Source organism: Watersipora subatra, chromosome 7, assembly GCF_963576615.1.
Source record: "Watersipora subatra chromosome 7, tzWatSuba1.1, whole genome shotgun sequence".
Classification (NCBI taxonomy): domain Eukaryota; kingdom Metazoa; phylum Bryozoa; class Gymnolaemata; order Cheilostomatida; family Watersiporidae; genus Watersipora; species Watersipora subatra.
In genome coordinates this window covers 4,633,928-4,654,391 of record NC_088714.1, presented here as the reverse complement: position 1 = coordinate 4,654,391, position 20,464 = coordinate 4,633,928, and the positions used below count along the sequence as shown (strand labels likewise).

Genomic DNA, 20,464 nt, shown 5'->3' with positions numbered 1-20,464 from the left:
TCCTATCTTGGTATATCATAACGCTGTTTGATGGATTAGAAGGGTACAACACCTAAGTTAGTATGTTTCTTTGGTAGCTACGTGTGTGGGCTATGGTAGCTATGTGTGTGGGCGATGGTAGCTACGTGTGTGGGCTATGGTAGCTACGTGTGTGGGCGATGGTAGCTACGTGTGTGGGCCAATAGAGCCATCCATTGTATTATTAACATATCTGAGTAGAGACTCATGAAACTGATGACAGCACTTGGACTGGATACTGCTTATATACATACCTAACACTCAAATTTCATCCAAGTCCTGTTCATAATTAAAATATTTTATGTGTAGAAGAAGCTACATGCAGTGAACTATATAATACATTTTGACAGTATTATCTCCTCCGTCGGTCTTGCTGCAAGTTAGTATTGATAATGTACTCTGTGTACATCATCACAAATATTGCCTGACATGGTATTTCTTTTAGTTTCATGTAGTCTATTGTGGCACAAATAGAAGATACATGTAGGTAAGCATTGTTTGCCTGATAAAACAATGTAAAACTGCTCTGTAAGCAGGTAAAATAGTCAACTGTTATATATCATTTAGAGATTGTTAAAACTGAGCACATTCAGGAATATTTGGTGGAGTGTAACCAACAGCTACTTTATTAATTTGATTTGTAAAAGGCATTCAAATGAACTTCAGTAGCAGCTAAAGTCGATACGGTTTTAAAATTTTTAAAAAACCGGAAAGAAATGGTTCTTTTCATCTCAAGTGACTAACTTGTCTTACTAACTTACATTGAAGTTCATCAAAGCAAGTTTGTTCGGTTCTACCACAAACCTTAAAATTGACTTAAACCTTTTGGTTTCAATTCTCGAATTTGTTGTAATAACCAAGGTCATTTGAAGGTGATGCTTAGAGTTTATCAATTCTCAGTTCAGTTCCAGCTGTTTCGTGTGATCGCAGCGACAAGGCTGCTTCTTATACTGCAGTTTATTCTCTAATATTTGAAATTTTTATAATTAATCTGTTATACATACATAGCTTCTGATAAACTTTAGCTAAATATATCACAAATGAAATTAACAATAGATTACAACACGCTAGGCAAGGCTAATGCATCAATGCTCAAAGCTTTCTGGTGACGGTATCACCAAATTGATAGGAACAATATGTGATCAGAGCTATCCGTAGCCTGAGTATCTCTCTGTAACCCTTGGAGTCAGCTATGGATCAAAGGCATCAATATGAGATGCCAGCTCTACAGCTCACACCTTTTGTCCTACTCGGTCGAGACTTCACAGGAATAATATTTCATTTATCTCAAGGTATAGATTGTGTAATGTTATGAAATAAAGATGGAAATGAGATGTGTATACTTACTTGGTACCTAGACCGAGAAAACAGAACAAGGCAGTAGAAGTACAGATAGACTAGGTACAGAGTTTACATGACTGTTGGTAGCCAATCGCTATTATAGATTATCTACCAACCATGCAACGCGCAATAAAGTATACTAGGAATTGTTCGCCCTGAGATAATTGTACAGATGCTAGTATAGATAATATTACTGAAAAAGGTTTTATACACATTGACAGGCATGTATACGCACTTATAAATGGGAACCACCTTGAGAATAGTACACGCACTGACATATTTACTACTATGAGAGTGGTACACGAGCTGATAGATGACAGTGGTTGGATGGGTACCCAACCAAAAGTGAGATTTAACTGCTTCTATGACCAATTAGGACCAACTAGGTCAGACCTATGGAGTGCGTAATGAATTGCAAGATGCACTGATAGGGGACGGTGACAGGCTGTAGCCATGTTTCTCACTGTGAGCGCGGGATGTGCGTCGAGCAGCGTGCACAGATAGTTGACTTTGAGAAGTTCTCTTACTAGTCACTTGTGTTGTTTGGTACCTGCAAGTAAATATTTGGACTATGTTGATGAAAACCAGCAAGAACTCCACTCTAGCTCTGACCTGTCAAATGGTAACTTTATGTATTTTGAATGTTTGTTTATACAGATTTTAACTGAAATCTTTTTGGCAAAACATCATCTTCAGCTGCCGCTTTTAATTCCAATCAATGTGTAGCATGTTTTTAAATATATCAAAAAAACTTAGATTAGTAACTACGAGGTCGGTTACTACTGCCTATTCAGCAATTCCTTATCTTGATGAGAGCAGCGAAAGTTTAGGGAAGGGACTAGACTAGTCGATCGCTTAGCCTAAACCAATGCTTCTCAAATAGTGAGATGCGTTATGAGACTCCATTATGAGGCCACGTATGACCTTGTGCCACAATTTTTTTAATCTTTTATTTTGATTTTTTTACTCCTCTAGAATAAAGTGCAATCATACCTCCACTACATTAGGCTGTAGGAAGAAAGCACTCACTCTATGAGCTAAAGGTTTTGTTTTCGCTGAGAATGCTCACGGCACACAGAGCAGAAGTTTGAAATGTAGTGATACATACCCTCAAGTGACACCATGGAAAAATATTTAACAGGAACAGTGATGAGAAGACAGGCGGGGGAGACGGAGTTAAGAAGACAGGAGAACGTCTCCGAAAAGCTATGACAAGGAAATATGACGAAATGTATGTAGCGCTCACTATGACTGACTTTATTTTTGAATTTCAGATGTGCTTTAAATATTTTTTGTTGGAGTGAGTAAAAATATTCTTTGTTTTTAGATGGTCATTATTTTTCAATTTTTCTTCTTTTAAAGGCTAGTAAGGATACGGGGTTACACAGACAAATGATACGATTTACTATTGCGGCGAAGAGGGACATGAGACGTTTTTTCATCTAAGGGTGTTGCGACAAAAAATAATTGAGAAGCACTGGCCTAAATAGTAAATTTTATAGCACACCATCACACGCGTCGCACGCTAGCATCACACACGTGCATTACTTTTAGTTTGAAGGGTCAAGGCCAGGTAAGACCGATCAGAAGATGTGAACTTTATCTCGACCTAATTGTGTTCCGACAATTTACGTACTCGTCTCTCAAGTTTCCTTGTCCGCTGCTATCCTAAAGTGAAAAGCCATTAAACTTTACTTGCACAAAATAACATGACAAGCCTATATTGTGCAGCCACACTTTTTCCTATTGTAATAATTGAAATAAAATCGCTGGCAGTACCGTAAAGAGCTAGTATTGATTCTCCATTTCAATAAAAAAATCCTAACCAAACAAACTGCTGAAAGCAGACATGAGTTTGAACATGAGTAACTGATCATCAATCCTTAAATTTTGAAATCCTAAAATCTATTTATCAGCTTTTAAAATTCCTGCAAAGTTTTTTGATCTAACAGCACTCAGTTGCTTCTACTTCTGTACACTCACGGAGAGGAGGAAGAGGAGGAGGATCTGCCGCATCGAAGAGCTGCTTGAACATCTTTATCTCGGCATCCGTAAATAAGGATATCAGCAATTCCTGTCATCGTCACGAGGATGTTGAAGATGTGAGTCCACCAATAACTAAGTTCGTCCGCGTTTCCAAAGACTTGTGCAAAGTAAGATATGGTTATAGGCAGATAGAGTATCAGGAAGGTACAGAGGAGAAGGATAGTTGTTCCAATTCCTTTTAAGTTAGGTCGAGTAGCGCTGAATCATAAAAGCAGTAACCATGGTAACCATGGTTGATACATGTAAAGTTCTCACATCATGCTTTTTAAAGGAATGCTAAGGTTGGTGCGCACTGTATCACAGTTATCGGAATTGTCCTATCAGCGACTCTTTATTTACTATGTATACCATAAACCAATGACATCACTGAGACGACACGGATAAGTCAGTTGTTTGCCGATAATTTGCCGAGCATCCACGATTGACTGTGCAATGCGCAAGACTTCGGCGATAGTAATTGGCGGTGATTGGCTGCGGGACTAGTATTTCTTAGTCTTCCCGACCAGATTGTATATATGATGAGAACGCTATGCCGCGAATTAATCACTGATGTAAACACAGAAGGGTTTGTGATGGTGTGAACATTTTTATCACAGACGATAAGCCCAAGTATTGTCAATTTAATGTCTACATACGGCGATATAGCGTGAACAAGCCTTTAGTGACAGCGATTCCAATTAAATTGATGAGCCCTTTGGTTTGACTATGTAATACATTTACTGCAGCTAGTCATTCATGACTAAATACCATTTCCATCATTAACTTATTACCTATAGGTCTCACTCTCTACTCTTAAGGACCTGAACATTGACTTATGGCACCATTCTGTTAAAGTGAATAAAGATATCTAGTAACAAGACTGAGCAACTCTGCATTCTATCTAAATACATGTAGTTAATTTTATCTATAGCCATAAGTTACCCAGTCCAGGCACTTTCTGTCTAAACTCAGAGATTAAAGATTATTGGTAAATCTCCCAGCCAGTGCTCATACAAATGATTGTATTGCACCCAATCGATCATCGTCAAGAACTCTGCTAATATTTTGTTTGCTAGGTAGCGTCAGCTTGCTATTTAAATGGCAATGATAACTCTGATGCCACTGTTAGTGATTTCAGTTATAATAAGCATTTAATTGTTCAGTCCAACATCTTGGACCTCCCGTAGTATTGCTCAAGTCCGTGATATTTACAAACATTCTCCGTGATTTGACATGAGGCCGTAGATATGAACCTGTTCAAACATGGCACAAGACTTTTACTTTACTCCTAAAATGTTGAATAAAAACCTCAACAAAATGTGAATAACGTTTCAAAACACCTTGTTTACCAACTTGCCAAAGTTTATGGATTGTTTTGAGCAAACTTAGAGATTCAGTACAAAGTACAAAAAGTGACAGTAAAAAAACAACAAACTAGTAATCAGGCAATAGAAATCCTCCCTTTTAATGGTTTTCAATGTTGTTGATCTCAAGAGCAGCTTGGTTTGTTCCCTTATATTGATGCCGTACTTAAAGGTGAAGAGTTGCTTTTCATTTTATTTTTTTATTTTTGCCTATTTGTAGCACAAATAAAAGAACTATAGTACAGTGTGGTCAATGCCAGCATTATTACTATTTATAGATAAAAATTTAATACCATCAACCGCTATAATGATGGAAAGAAGTTTTTTCACCAACTCTCAAACTGTTCAAAAACCTGCAGCTGCCTAGCAACTCATTTGCATCTTCCAAAAGAGACTTTTTTTATCTAAATAGATATGCAGAAACCATTGAGATAGCATTTTATGGATTAAGGGTCAACAAGCAGCACAGGTGAAAGTTCTCTTTAAACTACCGGTAATAGATTTTCTTTTTTGGTTGGTGGCAAGTGTTGCGCTCAGTTAATAAAGATACATGATCCAACAGCGAACCAGTGGCTTCAAAAACAGGCTAAGATGTATGACCATTTGTGAGTCACACAAATATCTAAGCATGCCAATGGGAGACAAGTAAGTTTAATTTTAATCAATCCTTATGTACATCCCACAGAATCTTTGAAGGGACACAGAGAAAACTCATGTACTCAGGCTAATGATGAACTGTAACAGCATAGTAGCTATCTGTTTCATTCATTGAAAAACCAAATTGCTGATTTCTTGTAAAATATGTATTTTCAGTTCTGGCCCCTTTGACAGGGCCTGATTAAAAAACACAAACACTTGACACTACTATTGAAGGTGAAGTGAGAATTTGAACCTTTTACAACAATAACCTCCTCATATTTCAATTTCTGCCAAAAACCAAACTTCAAATTGCCTCCTTTGATTGTCCCTTTTCACGAAGGGTTGCTGAAAGGCTGATTATCACGCAATATCTCATACTTGTAAGCATACAACGATTAAAAATAGAAAAAGTGGACAATTTTGCTACTTCTAGCGCAGACGAAAATTAGAGAATTAGTGTGAGCTAGTTTTTAACGTTTTCATAAGTTTAATAAAACAAAGTTACATTCAAGATAACATTTACATTTTCTGAGTTTGAAGCTGTTACAATAATGGTACACTAATGCATGCAGCGACATACAAGAGCATGCAGTGAACTTATATTCATTAGTAATGCATGCATAAAAGATTAACGTAGAACGACACAATTATATCTGCAATTTCAAACACAATTGTTCAAAGCCTCAGCCCACAAAAAACAACGTAAGCATTAAATGTTATAGCCAACTGAGCAATCAGCTGACGACTGCATCAATACAACATCAATATTGCGTTTGTTATTGAACTTCTGCGTTACTGCTTGTGAACAAGAGTGCTGAAGGGTTGTAAATTGTTTTATGGAAAAATTACTTTTGTTTTGAAACAAACGGTTTGTTTTTGTAAGGTTCATAGGCCCTGCTGCCATAATACATCTTTTATATGGTGAGCTGCGCAGAAAACCCTTGTGTTTCGCACATTTTTGTTTAAAATGCTATTTTAAAACAACGATCCACTGTTTAACACGGTTTTATATCAGCTCTTGGGTTTTTAATAAAATTTGAATAAAAGTCTTACCTGAATCTGTTATTCTGTGCTTTTTTTCTCCTGCTGATTGAGATGACCACGTAGGCAATATATGTATAAACCGTCGCCATGGTGACAAATGTCAAAGATATGGTTACAATGCTTATCACAGCGATTATAGCCGTGTGTCCATCTTGATTTAGGTCGAATGTATAGATACCATTTGTGGTGTGTTTGTATACAATCCTCTGGTAGCAATACCTTGTTGTGAACTTGGTGTCCCAGTCATCCATAATTTCAGTATACGTTGGTTCAATTAATATATCCTCGAGGAATGCTAGAACAACGGCCAACTGTAAAAAGAGAAACTAGCACAGTTTTTCGGGTAGACATTTGTCTTCGGTAAGAGAAAGTGCGCTACAACATGGCAACTGAAGTAAAAGGAATGTGGAGAGTCTCGGAGTCTTGCAACTTTTCCTGCTTTGAGTGTATTCAGCATAAGCAGTAGATATGGTGCAGCATCTCTACTTTATTTATTTGTGTCAAAATGGACGTATCAATCGTTCTCTGAACTATTTATAAAATTGAAATTAAATCAGACAAATCCTAATCACTAGTACGCATTTTGTTAAGTTGGGAAACTCTATTGCATAATTAGAACGCAAACAACTAGAACAAACATTCGAGAAAGCTAAACTATTTATGCAACGGTATCATGAAATAGCCTGTGACTAGATTTTAAGCAGCTCATCTGGCAGCTCATGTATATCTCAAAATATTCAGGCTGATCACAGGCTACTCACAACTGTGTCACCAGCCCATCCCTGATTGCTCCAAGACAACTATTCACATGCGGTATTTGTTGAAAAGCGTAACACCAGTGAACAGTATTGACCTTCAACCCTCGCTGATCCAAAACCTCGTACTTTTTAACAAGTTTTTATTTGTGCCATGTGAAATGTTTCCGATCTACAAACAAGTTTTCAATGGTATCTTTACCTGGAGTTATCTTTACCTGGAGTTATCTTCACCTGGAGTTATCTTCACCTGGAGTGGTTGCAGAGAAATTAAAAGATATGCAGGAGCGTTTGACTGGAAGTATTTTTAAAAGCTGAAAGTTTCTCAAAGCAGACAAAGTTGATTATAAAAAAAGAGTTCGCCAGTTATGCCGAAACTAAAATCAGAAGAGTCCAAACTGGTAGCAATTTCAGGCCCACTAGAACTTTTTGCCATTGATAACACGCAGATAGAAGAAAGCTTAGTAGAGAGCAAACATATTTTTGTTTAAATACGGTCTCACTGATCTCACTCATAATGAGTGCGGAGTTCAATTTTTACCAGATGTTGCATGTGCTCTTGAAAGGTAAAATTATTTGATGCAATTATCAAACAATTGGTTGATGTCATCATATCATCATTTTAAGTTTCTAGCAGTATTTAAAAACTCGTATTATTTGCTGCTATTTTCATTTGAAAGTAACCTAAAATGGTTTGCTGCCATTTAAAAATAATCTATCAGTAAAACAACAGTTAAAAATGGATTTAGTTGCTGATGTTCATATTCTCAAATTTTTAATGAAAAAATTGTGTCATCAGCAGAGGGAATCTATTGGTAGGCGGTGATTATTTGGGAGGACAACTCACCAGCCAGACCACAAGGACTGCCTGCACAGCCCACTTCTTGGTAATAACAGTGATATGCATGAGGGACCAGCGCACGGCTATGAAGTGGTCTACCGTCATCAGGAGCAGGCCGAATAGGTTGGCATAAGTTCCAGCATTCCAAATCCTACAAAGCCATTGGTCATTTTGCGTTTATTATCACTCAAGGATCATTTTTATTTTTATATACGGAACTGCCTGCTAATACTGCCCTTGTTCAAACTCAACTCATGGACAGCTGGTCATTTAAGGTTGACTTGCAACAAAATTCACATTACAGTTATTTGGTATCAAACGGTTCACCATGCCTTACTCTGCTGTGTTGTAGGTGCAAAATATGTAGAAATGTGATTACAAGCTCTTAAAAGCTAAAAATGAACAGTCATTCCAGCCATCACGAAAACGCTGTAGGTTGGAATCCCTTGAAAACCACTCAACTTGACGAGTTTATTATTTTGACATGTGATGTTATCAAGTGAATTGACAGGTTAATAAAAGGCTCAATATAAAATGTTTTGTAGCACTAGTTTGTGACAAACACTTCGGGCTTTACTGGAAAGCCCATATCAAATATAGATGCTCGCTACTTTACAGTTTCGTTTCAGCTTGGTCTAATCATCTAGTCGTAATCTGATCATGTGGCCCATACTTGCTGCCAAATGGTGCAAACAATTCCTGCAGCATTTTTCGACTATCACAGGTGACCAGCATGCTCTTCCTGTTTATCAGAGAATGATAAACACTTCTTCGAACTGAGGTTAAAAAAATTAACTAACTTTTTGGCAGTTTTGAGATATCAGTGCTCAAACGGACAGCATTACAATAATGACAAAATAGACACGTAAGGACAATAGACATGGTTTTATTAAATGCGTAAAGTATATTTATGAAAATATTTCGATGAATGAGGTTGCATGAAAGTGTAAACAAAAGCACATCGTGTTCAACAAAGTCCCATTTGAGCCGTTTTAGAGAGAGATTCCAACCTACGGCGTTTTCGTGATAGCTGCGATTAACTGTTCGTTTTTACGCTTTTAAGAGCTTGTAACCACATTTCCACATATTTTGCACCTACAACACAGCAGAGTAATACAATTAAGTACAGGTTGAACTTTTTAATACCAAATAACTGTTATGTGAATTTTGTTGCAAGTCAACTTTTTAGGGTATTTCATTAAATTTTCTTTCCGTGATGCTCTCCGTGATTCGTACCAATCTGGCAGAATGTGAGCAAATGGACTATATGCCAGAAGAGAGAAGCTGCTATGTTTTGGCAGCGAGTTTGCTTTTACTCTTTCAAATAATTATGTAAAGAACTAGTGGTTCTATAAAATCAAAAAAGTTTTTGTTTCAATCTTGTTAAAGTAGCTCAAGGAATTGTGCGCTCTTGTCGAATGACTAATATAGAATTGTCTTGCACATGTCCAGGTATTCTCTCAATGTCTGCACTTAAGAATTAAACTGTAATCTGCTTGCTATGATTCAAAAATTAAACTTTTGTAAACTACGGGGAAAATATCAACCATACTTTCGCGCCACCTTTCCTGTACAGTCAAATCTTCGGATAAGCCCATTCTGTTCATCGGTTCCTGAATAATCTGGGCTGGTCTTCAAGCTATTCTCAGTTATTTGACCACTAGCTATCAACAGACCTCCCAGAGAGATGAGTATGTCACAGAGCATAATGTTGACCAGTAGTATCAGGTGCTTCTTCCATTTGGATTTATGTCTGAAAATCAGAGCCAGAACTCATAGCAGAGGAGGACGAAACATTCAATTCTGTATTAGTTTATAAACATTCCAACCCCCATAAAATAAAATATATTCTATAATCCAAAAAAATTATAGATCTATAATTTATCTATAAGACCTTATAGAACACCTACATGTATAAAAAATATGTAAAATATGCAAACGTATCACTGTAATTATAATTGTATTTCCTGTTTGAGTTTCCTCATCAGGCTAGTGAATTTTTGTCATGCGCTAGCTGTGACTAATTGTGAACCACTTCCAGATATATCTTTTTTATTGTTTTATCATTAATATTGATAGCTTCAAATTTAAATAACATGACATTTAGAAAACATTTCTAAACTAAGTTTCTTTACCCGATGAATTTGAGCGACTTGAGCAAGTTTAAATCTTTGCTATAACAAAAGCAACTATGCTGGGTTCGTCCGTCTGAACCCAGCATTAGAAAAATAGATTGCATCACAATCTCTCATACAATCATGATCTTCAAACATGCTAGTTGAAGTGTGAAGCATGCATAGGCGCGTAGTTTTCTTTCACTCCATTAAAGATTGGCGGGTATGATAAGTATGACCACAATTGTTCCATGGCAAGGTTGTTTTGGCGTAGTGGATAACACAGCTTTCTACTGAATGGGTGTTTTTGAGTTCAATTGAAGTGCGAAGCAAGTTTTTCATTTCTACATATTATAACTGGAAATACGTACGGCAGACCAACAAACAAACACTGATATGATATTATTTTTTGGTATTTATCAACTTCTTGTTTACTTTTTACAGGATTGTCGCTGATGTCTATTCTAAACTTCGTTTGTGTTCAAGATATTAAACATTAAGATATTAATTATTCCACAGATAAAGGCTCGTGCACACTATCGCTCAAATCAATTTTTTTCAACAAATCAACAAATCAACATCACAACAAATCAATCATCGCAACAAATCAACGTTTGGCTGTGCGATGGCCGCAACGATTAGCTCCCATGATGTCATTTTGCGAAGAGCGCCCAACGTAATCGTTGCTAGCAACGATGCGATGGACTTTCAACGTGTTGAACTTTCAGACCGATGAACGCAACTGTTAGCATTTTGATTGGTTGTTTGTTGACGACATCGCATCCAATATCAACAGTTGTGAAGGTCAATGTTAATCTTTTTCGGCGAGCTTAGCAAAGAACTACACTCGATAGATAACAAAAGGACTCACGGTATCATGAGTGCAAATTTGTAATTTCTATTGGTTGTGGGTTAGCAGTCACCGACAGTTAATTGCTTGTAATGTGTACACCTTATTGTTGGTGACGATGACAAAACAGGTAATCATTGTGGTCTATCACATAGCTAAACATTGATTTGAGAGATATGGTGCATGGGCCTTAAGTTTTAGTCATTTAAAAAATTAACTAATGAAGATAGAGGCAGAGGCTACACAAACATACAGCGATGATCATAATTATGGCACCATTTAATCATGTTTTGTGTCTTTTGTCATTTATGACATAAACTCATTTTCTTTATAATCTCAGACCATATATACTATAGATATTTGAGAATCAAGTTTTGTAGACACTCTGTCTGCCACCTAAAGTATTCTCAAGATATATAATCTATTTATTGGACAACCATTTTATTCTATCCTGTGATTGGAAAAGGGCTGGTGAACTAAGTATTAAAGAGCTACTAATACTGCAAAGACAACAATTTACTTTCGACTAGTTTTATCTACGTAAACTTATGTATGTTCAAATCATGTAAAATTTAGCACATTTATTTAATGAATATAAACTTAGTTTTTATATAATCTTTTGTTCCCATATACAAAAGATGAATAATATAATATACATAATATAAATAATATAATATATACATAATATAAATAATATAATATACACAACATAAATAATATAATATACATAATATAACTAATATAATATACATAATATAAATAATATAATATACATAACATACATAATATAAATAATATAAATAATAGATAATATAAATAATATACATAAGGTATTTTGCCATAAAAGTCAGAACAAAATCTGGCTAAAAATGCAAATATCAGCTGATACTTTATAATATTCATGTGTAAAACACCCTAAGTTTTCCATTAGTGTGCATAGTGACATAATTAATCTAATAGGTACTTAACAAATTATGAATTAATAACAAATTTGTTTATTTTAAGGAGTACTATGATTACAGTTACCACTGTGAAGAAACAGTGAAACTTTAGCAATGGAATACAAGTCAATTAAGTCTGCATTCAGTCATACCTGATGATAACCAATAGGAATATGTAAAGGTTTATAAGGAATCCAATGGTAGACACAGCCAATAGGATCCAGTACATCAAATTCTCATCAATTGATGCCGTTGCAGCGGGTGAACTCGCTCCTTTGGCATCTTCACCAACTTCGGAAATGTTTGATAAGCTCTCATTCATATCTGCCCTCTGACTGAGATCTGAAACACCAAGGACAGTCGTAAACTTTGGCTGAATTCAACCATAATCAAAGATTCACCACAAAAGCTATACGCCAGTTTTTCAATGTAAAGATGAACAATGCAACAGAAAACGTTTCTTACAATAAAGTAAAAGTGAAACGGTTTCAACTCAATTTAATTTATATTCATCTGTTAAATGTTTAGTTTTTAATCATGTAACTCATTATATTATATATATATATATATATATAAATTTGGTAAGAAATTTATTAAAATTTGACTAAGCAAAAAATTACTAAAAGTTTCGTATTACACAAAAGGTGTGTAACACTCATCAGATAAAATGCTTAGTGAGGACTATACACAAGATTCTGCATTAGCTGGTAAGCTGAAATAAAAGCTCAGGTATTAAAAGCTAGATGGATAAGGTCTATTATGTAATGCTATTTCGTAAAAGGTGTTTCTTAGCATGTCTACATGTAGATATAAGTTCACTACGTTTGTTAAGAGTTGCCTTTTAATAAATTTCTTACCAAATTTATAGTAAGCTCTACTTTAGTATCGAGCACTTTATGCTGACTTTTAGCCTATACTTTATTGTATATATATATATATATATATATTATATAATACTTCTTTCTTCAGTCCCGGCACCTGCCTTTGTTCAAGTTAGTCTGGTGACAAATATAGCAGACTTGGAAATGCTGGTTGGATAGTCGAACATGGTGTCTTGTAACAGTGTTCGTAAGATGGTAGCTAAGGGTTAACTGGTTAGAGTTTAGCCAACAAGATCGAGGGTTTATGATGAACCTGCATACTGTAATATTTTACTAGATTTGATCAGAAAGTCTTGATATTTTCTTATCATTTGCGATTGTTTTTGATGTTTGAAGTGATTTGACTGCCAGGTTGTTTAAAGATCATAATCGACAAAACTTGATCGCTGTTAAAACGCTCAGATCAACCGAAAGTGTGATTATGAAGTCTATAGTTGCAAAGAGACCAACAGAATAGAAATGAGTAACAATTCAACTTGAACCCAATAGCTGATAGCAACTATAGCAATCATAGCAACTATAGCAATCATAGCAATCATAGCAATCATAGCAATCATAACAACTAGTGACACCATTTTGCACGTATTTTTCTTTCGAGCGTTTAACTCCGATCAAGTTTTGTTGATTATGATCTTAAAACATCCTGGCAGTCAGATCACTTCAAACATCAAAAACAAATGCCAATGATTGAAAAATATCGATACTTCCTGATAAAATCTACAAAATTTTTATCTAATGTGAGTTCATTTTTAACCGGATAGAGGTTGGTCCACATGATCGAGAGTTTACTGGTTAGAGGTTGGCCCACATGATCGAGGATTAACTGGTTAGAGGTTGGCCCACATGATCGAGGGTTTACTGGTTAAAGGTTGGCCCACATGATCATGGGTTTACTGGTTAAAGGTTGGCCCACATGATCGTGGGTTTACTGGTTAGAGGTTGGCCCACAGCCAATTTCTATACAAACTTATTAGAGTTTAGCTGATAGGGTGCTTATTCCTTTTGGGGTCCAACTTGACTCTTATAAAGCAAGTCTATGAGCCAATATTTCTAAGAATGATGGCTTGTATTTGATATCAAATAAAAGGAAGGACATAGTCTAACTCGTGAATTATGAAAGACAATCAGTCTAAGGAAACCCTCGTTGTGAGCAAGCTTATAGCTAGCAACTATACACTTACAGGTTTGTATATTCTCAATTATACACTATGTTCACAGCTATTAGCTATACTGAAGTATTAAAAGGTCACTTAAAACAGCCTACATGTATCTATATCCTCTTAAACCATAACAAAGAATATTGCTGTCTCAGTTCAAGTTAAAACAGGTATCTAGGAAGTCCGATCTATCTGTTTATAATAACAGAGGCTTACCGTAAGCTCCTCACCTTGCAAAGCTAGAGACAGGTGTGAGTCGAGTGTAACAGACAGGGGCAATAATCAAGCTAATACCTATAATAAGGTGTACTGGTATGTTGTTACTGTAGGCAATCACTCATCTAAAGATAGCAGCTGAGACAGGCAAGAAGCAGCGAGGGTTATGCAATGATCTCTGTAGTCCTGACTCAAGAAGCAACGAGGGTTATACAATGATCTCTATAGCCCTGAGGAGGGTTATACAATGTTTCTATAGTCCTGAATCAACACGTGCCGATGAAGAGGATCACAACTACCTAGCTTGGTGAATCATGGCAGAGTCTCACCTCCAGTGCTAATCCCTCAAGAAATTGTAGTTTTTTTTATTACATTTTTAGATATACACGTTTTACAGAAACCTTGAAAAGATTTTACGGAGATTTTTTTAAAACTTTTACGAGTCTTACAGAAAACTTTAAAAATATTTCAAAATGACCCAGTTTGAACTGTTTGCTGTTTTTTAAAAGTACAAACTGGTATTTTCTTATTTAACTGCTAAGTTAGGTCACTCACCATGACTTTGCTCTGCAGACGTGTGAGATTTTGTCAAAAGCTCAGCTTTTTGTCAAATACTTAATTTTTCTGTTCAAACACTAAAATATTTTAATAGCTCCATTGTGTGAAATTTTTTTTAGGAAAGTCTCTAGTTTCTTAGGAGCTGATGAGCATTCTAGCAGGTCAGCAAAGGGTAAAGATGTCTGATTTACAATAGATGACAGTTGGGAAGGCTTTCAGTCTATATAAGATAATAACTATGCATTGAATCGGTTTCTAAATTGACAATAAAAGTAAATTTTTAGAAACTTGTGAAGTCCTGTATAACTTTCTTTTTTAACCAGATTTTATTGTTATGTTCACATTCAAACTTGGTAAAAACTATTAAACATGATTTTGAACTAGAAACAACTAGCGGTAACTTATAGTAATATGTAGATAATATTCATTTTCAATACAATTTCAAAGATCACAAACTTTTGTTTAGGAAGTATGACACCTATAGCATACTTTTAACTAATAACTTAATTGTACGAGAAAAGAAAATGAACGTGAAAGCCTTTCAAAATTTATCCCTGTTCTTACTGAGATCTCTCTGCATGCTTCCAAAAACAACTCCGCCTACACCTGTGCAGCCGAACAATAGAAGCAGCATAGCATTTATAACATGTTTATCTCTTTTTGATAATTAAATAGAAAACCTTTTCTATAATTATGACAGTTATTGCCCGGCTGCAAACCATGCAATATCAGCTATAGTAGTAATAACAATACCTTGCTAAAGTTGACTAGACTATAGCCTGAGGTGCCATCATTAAGAAGGTCTCTCGCTTTCCCCATAGGCATTTCTATCATCTAAATAGCTTGTTTGTATTAATAAGAATTTGCAAAGCAATGCTGTCATTATGGAACTAAGGCTAATTTGGTTGCTTTTTGTATAAAAACACTTATAATTAATTTTGCTAAATGTGAGATAAAAAATCCTTTTCAGGATTTCTCAAAAAATTCTGTTCTTTTTTAACAGCTTCAAAAGCAAATAAAAACTTTTCACAACATTATGAATTTTTTTAGTCTTACTAAAATTGAAGATTAATTTAAAATAATTTAGTTTGAAGATCAGAAAATTAAGTTTTAAATTAAATTAAACTACCTGTAAATGTCATCTGATAGCCTAATAAACTGATAGATTAGTTTAGAATAAACTACAGATAAGATGTACTTCTATCGCAAGGAATTCAACAGACGTCTTGCAATAGCCATATAGCCTACAAGTATGTAGCCTATTAACGTTTCTTTGCAACTATAAATGTCATAATCGAACTTTCGCTTAGTCTGAGCTTTTTAAGTTTGAAGCTTTTCCAGTTTTGATGATTTTAATCTTAAAACATCTTGGCAACCGGATCACCTCAAACACCGCAATCAGTCGCAAATGGTAAGAAAATACCGATACTTTCTGATAAAATCAAATAAAATTTTGTGCAAGCTCATTTATTACGGTCTATTGAAATGAAATTAGGTGTAGATGTCAAGCAAAGCTTGCAAAGAACTCTCCATAAGCGAAAGGTAACAGACACCAAGTAACTCACAGAAAAAGGTTTGACTGATGAGAAAACCAAAAAGGCTTCTGGTTACAATCTGTAAAAATGTGTCTGAAAAGCCAGTGGTTTTATCAGGGATGTTCAGTAAGAGAGCTTCCGCCCACTATGGCTGGACTGACATGTATTTCCTTTGATGCTGTTGTAATGGTGGGTTACTGTATTATTTATTGTCTGCACCATATTATGCCTGCTATTTTTGTGCGCTGAATGCCTATTGTATACAATACTGAGCACTATGAAACATTTACCTTATATGCAAGCACATTCCTAAAAGGAATAAAAGGAAGGACATGTAGGCTAGAGCCCATTCTAGAACGTTTTCAGGTCTCTATAAACACACTGTGTAAATTAATTTCATACTAAGTGTAGAGCCACTTGTCAATAGCTATTTATATATACCTAGTTAGTTATTTTTTTCACCAGAAATGCATTTTATGGATGTTTTTTCATTTTAAGTGATTTCCCTCATAAATAATCTATTGCTAAAGAGAGCAAACACTGTTAAAGTGCTGGATCAGCTGTCTCCTGTGTTTACTCAGGGCTTAGAGCAGTAAACATGGTGGGTAGTAGAGCATGATTGTTCATACGCAATGAGGTTTCCTTACGTATCTCTAATCAATGATTGGAGTAAACATGGTTCGATTGCAGATGATCAGCGTCTGGGGGGCAGCTGGGAAAATGAGACGAAGAAACCTGCACCGAGTGTTTAATAACAATAATAAAAATACTTGTGCATAAAATAGGGTAAGGTTAGCCAGTACAATAAGTATTTTCATCAAATGCTGGTAAAACTTTAGATTCAAGCAGTAAGCATAGTCACACCTCTATATACCTTTTGTGAACTTTGGTGAGTGTAATGCACATGCACACATGGTGTAAGCGAACTCGAGGTTTGTACAATATGTACACGTACACATGGTATGTACTACATGATGGTAATGCTGAACTGTTGAAGTGACATCTTACTCAGGAGGCATTTTGTTTTGGTTTCAGCTTACCACAAGTGTTTAAAAATACTTTTAAACGCATGTGGTATAGCATGTGATATATCACTAGCCAGAGATTTCTACAAACCTAGATATTTGTACTAAAATACTTTTCAAGGTGGCTCACTGGTAATGAGAGTACCAGCACATTGCTGTAATATACTCATCAGTCTAACCTATCAAGGACAATTAGAGCAGCCTGTGTCTAAACAAGCTTTTAAAACAACTGGTTAAAAGCAGTGGTAAAAGGTTTAGCACTCTCTGTGCTGAGAATGTGGGATAAACTGATAAGGAATGATGTATGGGAGTGTTTTACGATACTAACAGCTACTTTCTTCAGATCAGTAGCAGCAGATAAGTTTATATCTAGGCACTGATCAATTCTGGGAGCAGCCGTGTTTCAGTGGTTAGGGCTAGCTTAAGATCAGTAGGTCAGGGGTTCGAGTCACAGAAGGACCATTGGTGGTGTTAAAAGGGCATCTAACCACAATTTCTTCTTTGCCAGGTTAGGTAATCGGCGACTTAGCTGGCTCTCTATCTGCGCGCCAGTGTGGATGAGGAGGCTGGTGTCGTGCAGGACTAAAAACAATACCTGACAAACGTCTGCGAGCAAAAGGCCAACTAGGTAGAGATGGGATCTCAATACAAACAGCCACCAGAAGGCAATGGCAAATCACTGTTGAAACCTGCCAGGAGAAGCCATGGTTTTAGAAAGTGTGGGAGAACCATGATCGCTTGTTTCCTCACATGGTACCGAGAAGCGAAAAAACCAATTTTACGATATTTTCTAACAGTTGCATATATGAACATAACACAAGTAAAAAGTTATTAGCTAATTTAACTGACGGTATGTGTTTTATAGAGAGAAACACATCATTGACACTGGCAGCAAGCGAAGATATTAATTGACAAAGGCAGCAAGTGAAGGCATTCATGGAAAAGCTAACCATCTCAAGGGATTCTAGTCCAAAAGGTCTTATAAAAGCAGTTGCAGCAGAAGCAGCTCGATAACCGCTACCTACCTAAGTTTAAGAAGTGAGGCTACCAAGCTACTGACTTCAAAAATGCAATATTTTTGACCCGAAAAGCAATAACAGAAGTTCTGAATTCCAAAACAAATTGTGTTACCCCAGAAATTTCCTTTGTAAAAATACAGAAATTTAGAAAGTAATGCTGCTAAGCGGTTGACTTTGCAAATGCAATATTTTTCTCTGCAACTAGTAATTGCAATAGCTTGTAATCATGTCTTTTACAACTGATTATATTCGTGGCCTCGCATGACATTTTATACATAGCTCATGGGTGCCGCACAGAACTGTTTTTGGCTTGGGACAATCTGAAGTTATTTGGTTATAGACAAGACAATAGCCAAAAAATTTACGAGGATAAAATATTTTATGGAGTGACGTAATATAGTAGAGGTATTTAGTTGCTTGCTAGGATAGATGTAGCACATGCCTAATTTCACCAGAGAAAGAAATAAATAATTTATAATAACATATGATGTAGTTTATACTTCCAGTGAACCTGACCATAAATTACTAGGCACCTTTATCCATAGCGAGTTATACATGTCAACATAATACTGCCAAACACTACATGTAAAATAATCATACTGATAGATATTTCACTGCACTCAATATCTTATGGAAGCCATTAAACCACATTTAATGTTTAAAGTTACATGCTACCAAACATTTAATATCTAAAGTTACATGCTACCAAAAATTTAAAATTTAAAGGTACATGCTACCAAACATTTATTATTTAAAGTTACATGCTACTAAACATTTAATATCTAAAGTTACATGCTACCAAACATTTAATATCTAAAGTTACATGCTACCAGACATTTAATATCTAAAGTTACATGCTACCAAAAATTTAAAATTTAAAGGTACATGCTACCAAACATTTATTATTTAAAGTTACATGCTACTAAACATTTAATATCTAAAGTTACATGCTACCAAACATTTAATATCTAAAGTTATATGCTACCAAACATTTAATATCTAAAGTTACATGCTACCAGACATTTAATATCTAAAGTTACATGCTACCAAAAATTTAATATCTAAAGCTACATGCTACTAAACATTTATTATTTAAAGTTACCTGCTAAAATTTATACATGTATATACTGCCCAATATTACACTGCAAGTCATACGCACTCATAAATGATACACTATGCGAAAGTACAACTGTTTCCAACCCCACAATTTTCTTCTAGATTACCTTATGACGTCTGTTATGGCATGCACAACCTGCGCAGTTGAAGCATGCAGCGAGTATATTGCCGCTGGTACATGCGTGGCCAGCTATAGTCCTGTGAGACCTGGGAATGACCAATAACAATCAGTCTTTGATATGACTGATTACAAACCTCGCTCATTATGTCACGCATGTTGAGGTATGCTACTAACGCTAGAGTTGTTGGTTAACTCGCTAAATTAGCAGCAATAATAAAAAGTTATTCGCATGCATGATGAGAAACTGTTTTTTTAAAGGTCAGACATACAACAGACAGAGTAAGACTTCCATATATACATGCATATATAAAACTGTTTGCTCACTCTAGTTTATGGCTGGAAATGTTTACTCAAACTCGGGTCTCCTACCAGAGACCAGGGAGTTTAAGCACTCGCCTCAAGATCTTAGGCATCTTCAATAGCGCACTTTTCTGCAACTCACTCATGTTGATTGTTGCTGGTGTATGGATAAGCCACATGTGATGCCGAAGTGTTATTGCACCCAACGCTCTAATGACTACCGGTATATGAATTACATCTGCTCTTACAAACTGGCACATTTAAATTTCCTCTACAAGTGGGATATATATATAATTATTTTAATTTTACTTTTTATTATATATATATGTATATAGGCTTATATATACACACGTATATAATCAGAATTGTATCCCGTTGTCCATAAAAGTGCTCGAAGTTTCATTGAAGTGGAGATCAAATTATATCAAATTTTACACTGCTCTTTTATTATCTATTTTATACACACGTATATATGTAGGATTTTAGATATCTATATATATATATATGTATATATGTAGGCCAATAAATCTTATATATATAATCAATAAAATAGACAATAACTTTAGATAAAACACTAAATAGTGTTTAAATTAATCTAAAGTTA

The 20,464-nt window shown here is 35.4% G+C and overlaps 1 protein-coding gene across 1 annotated transcript; it reads right to left on the bottom strand.

The window, feature by feature from the left end:
• Positions 1-986: 986 nt before the first annotated feature.
• On the bottom strand, positions 987-19,585 carry LOC137400146 (C-C chemokine receptor type 3-like). The gene is made up of 7 exons (XM_068086462.1): positions 19,547-19,585; positions 12,085-12,274; positions 9,580-9,780; positions 8,034-8,178; positions 6,441-6,742; positions 3,343-3,603; positions 987-1,909 (listed from the first exon to the last, which is right to left on the bottom strand). Exons 2-7 carry the CDS (start codon positions 12,252-12,254, stop codon positions 1,753-1,755), a joined length of 1,236 nt encoding a protein of 411 aa, XP_067942563.1. The 5' UTR covers positions 12,255-12,274; positions 19,547-19,585; the 3' UTR covers positions 987-1,752.
• Positions 19,586-20,464: the final 879 nt, after the last annotated feature.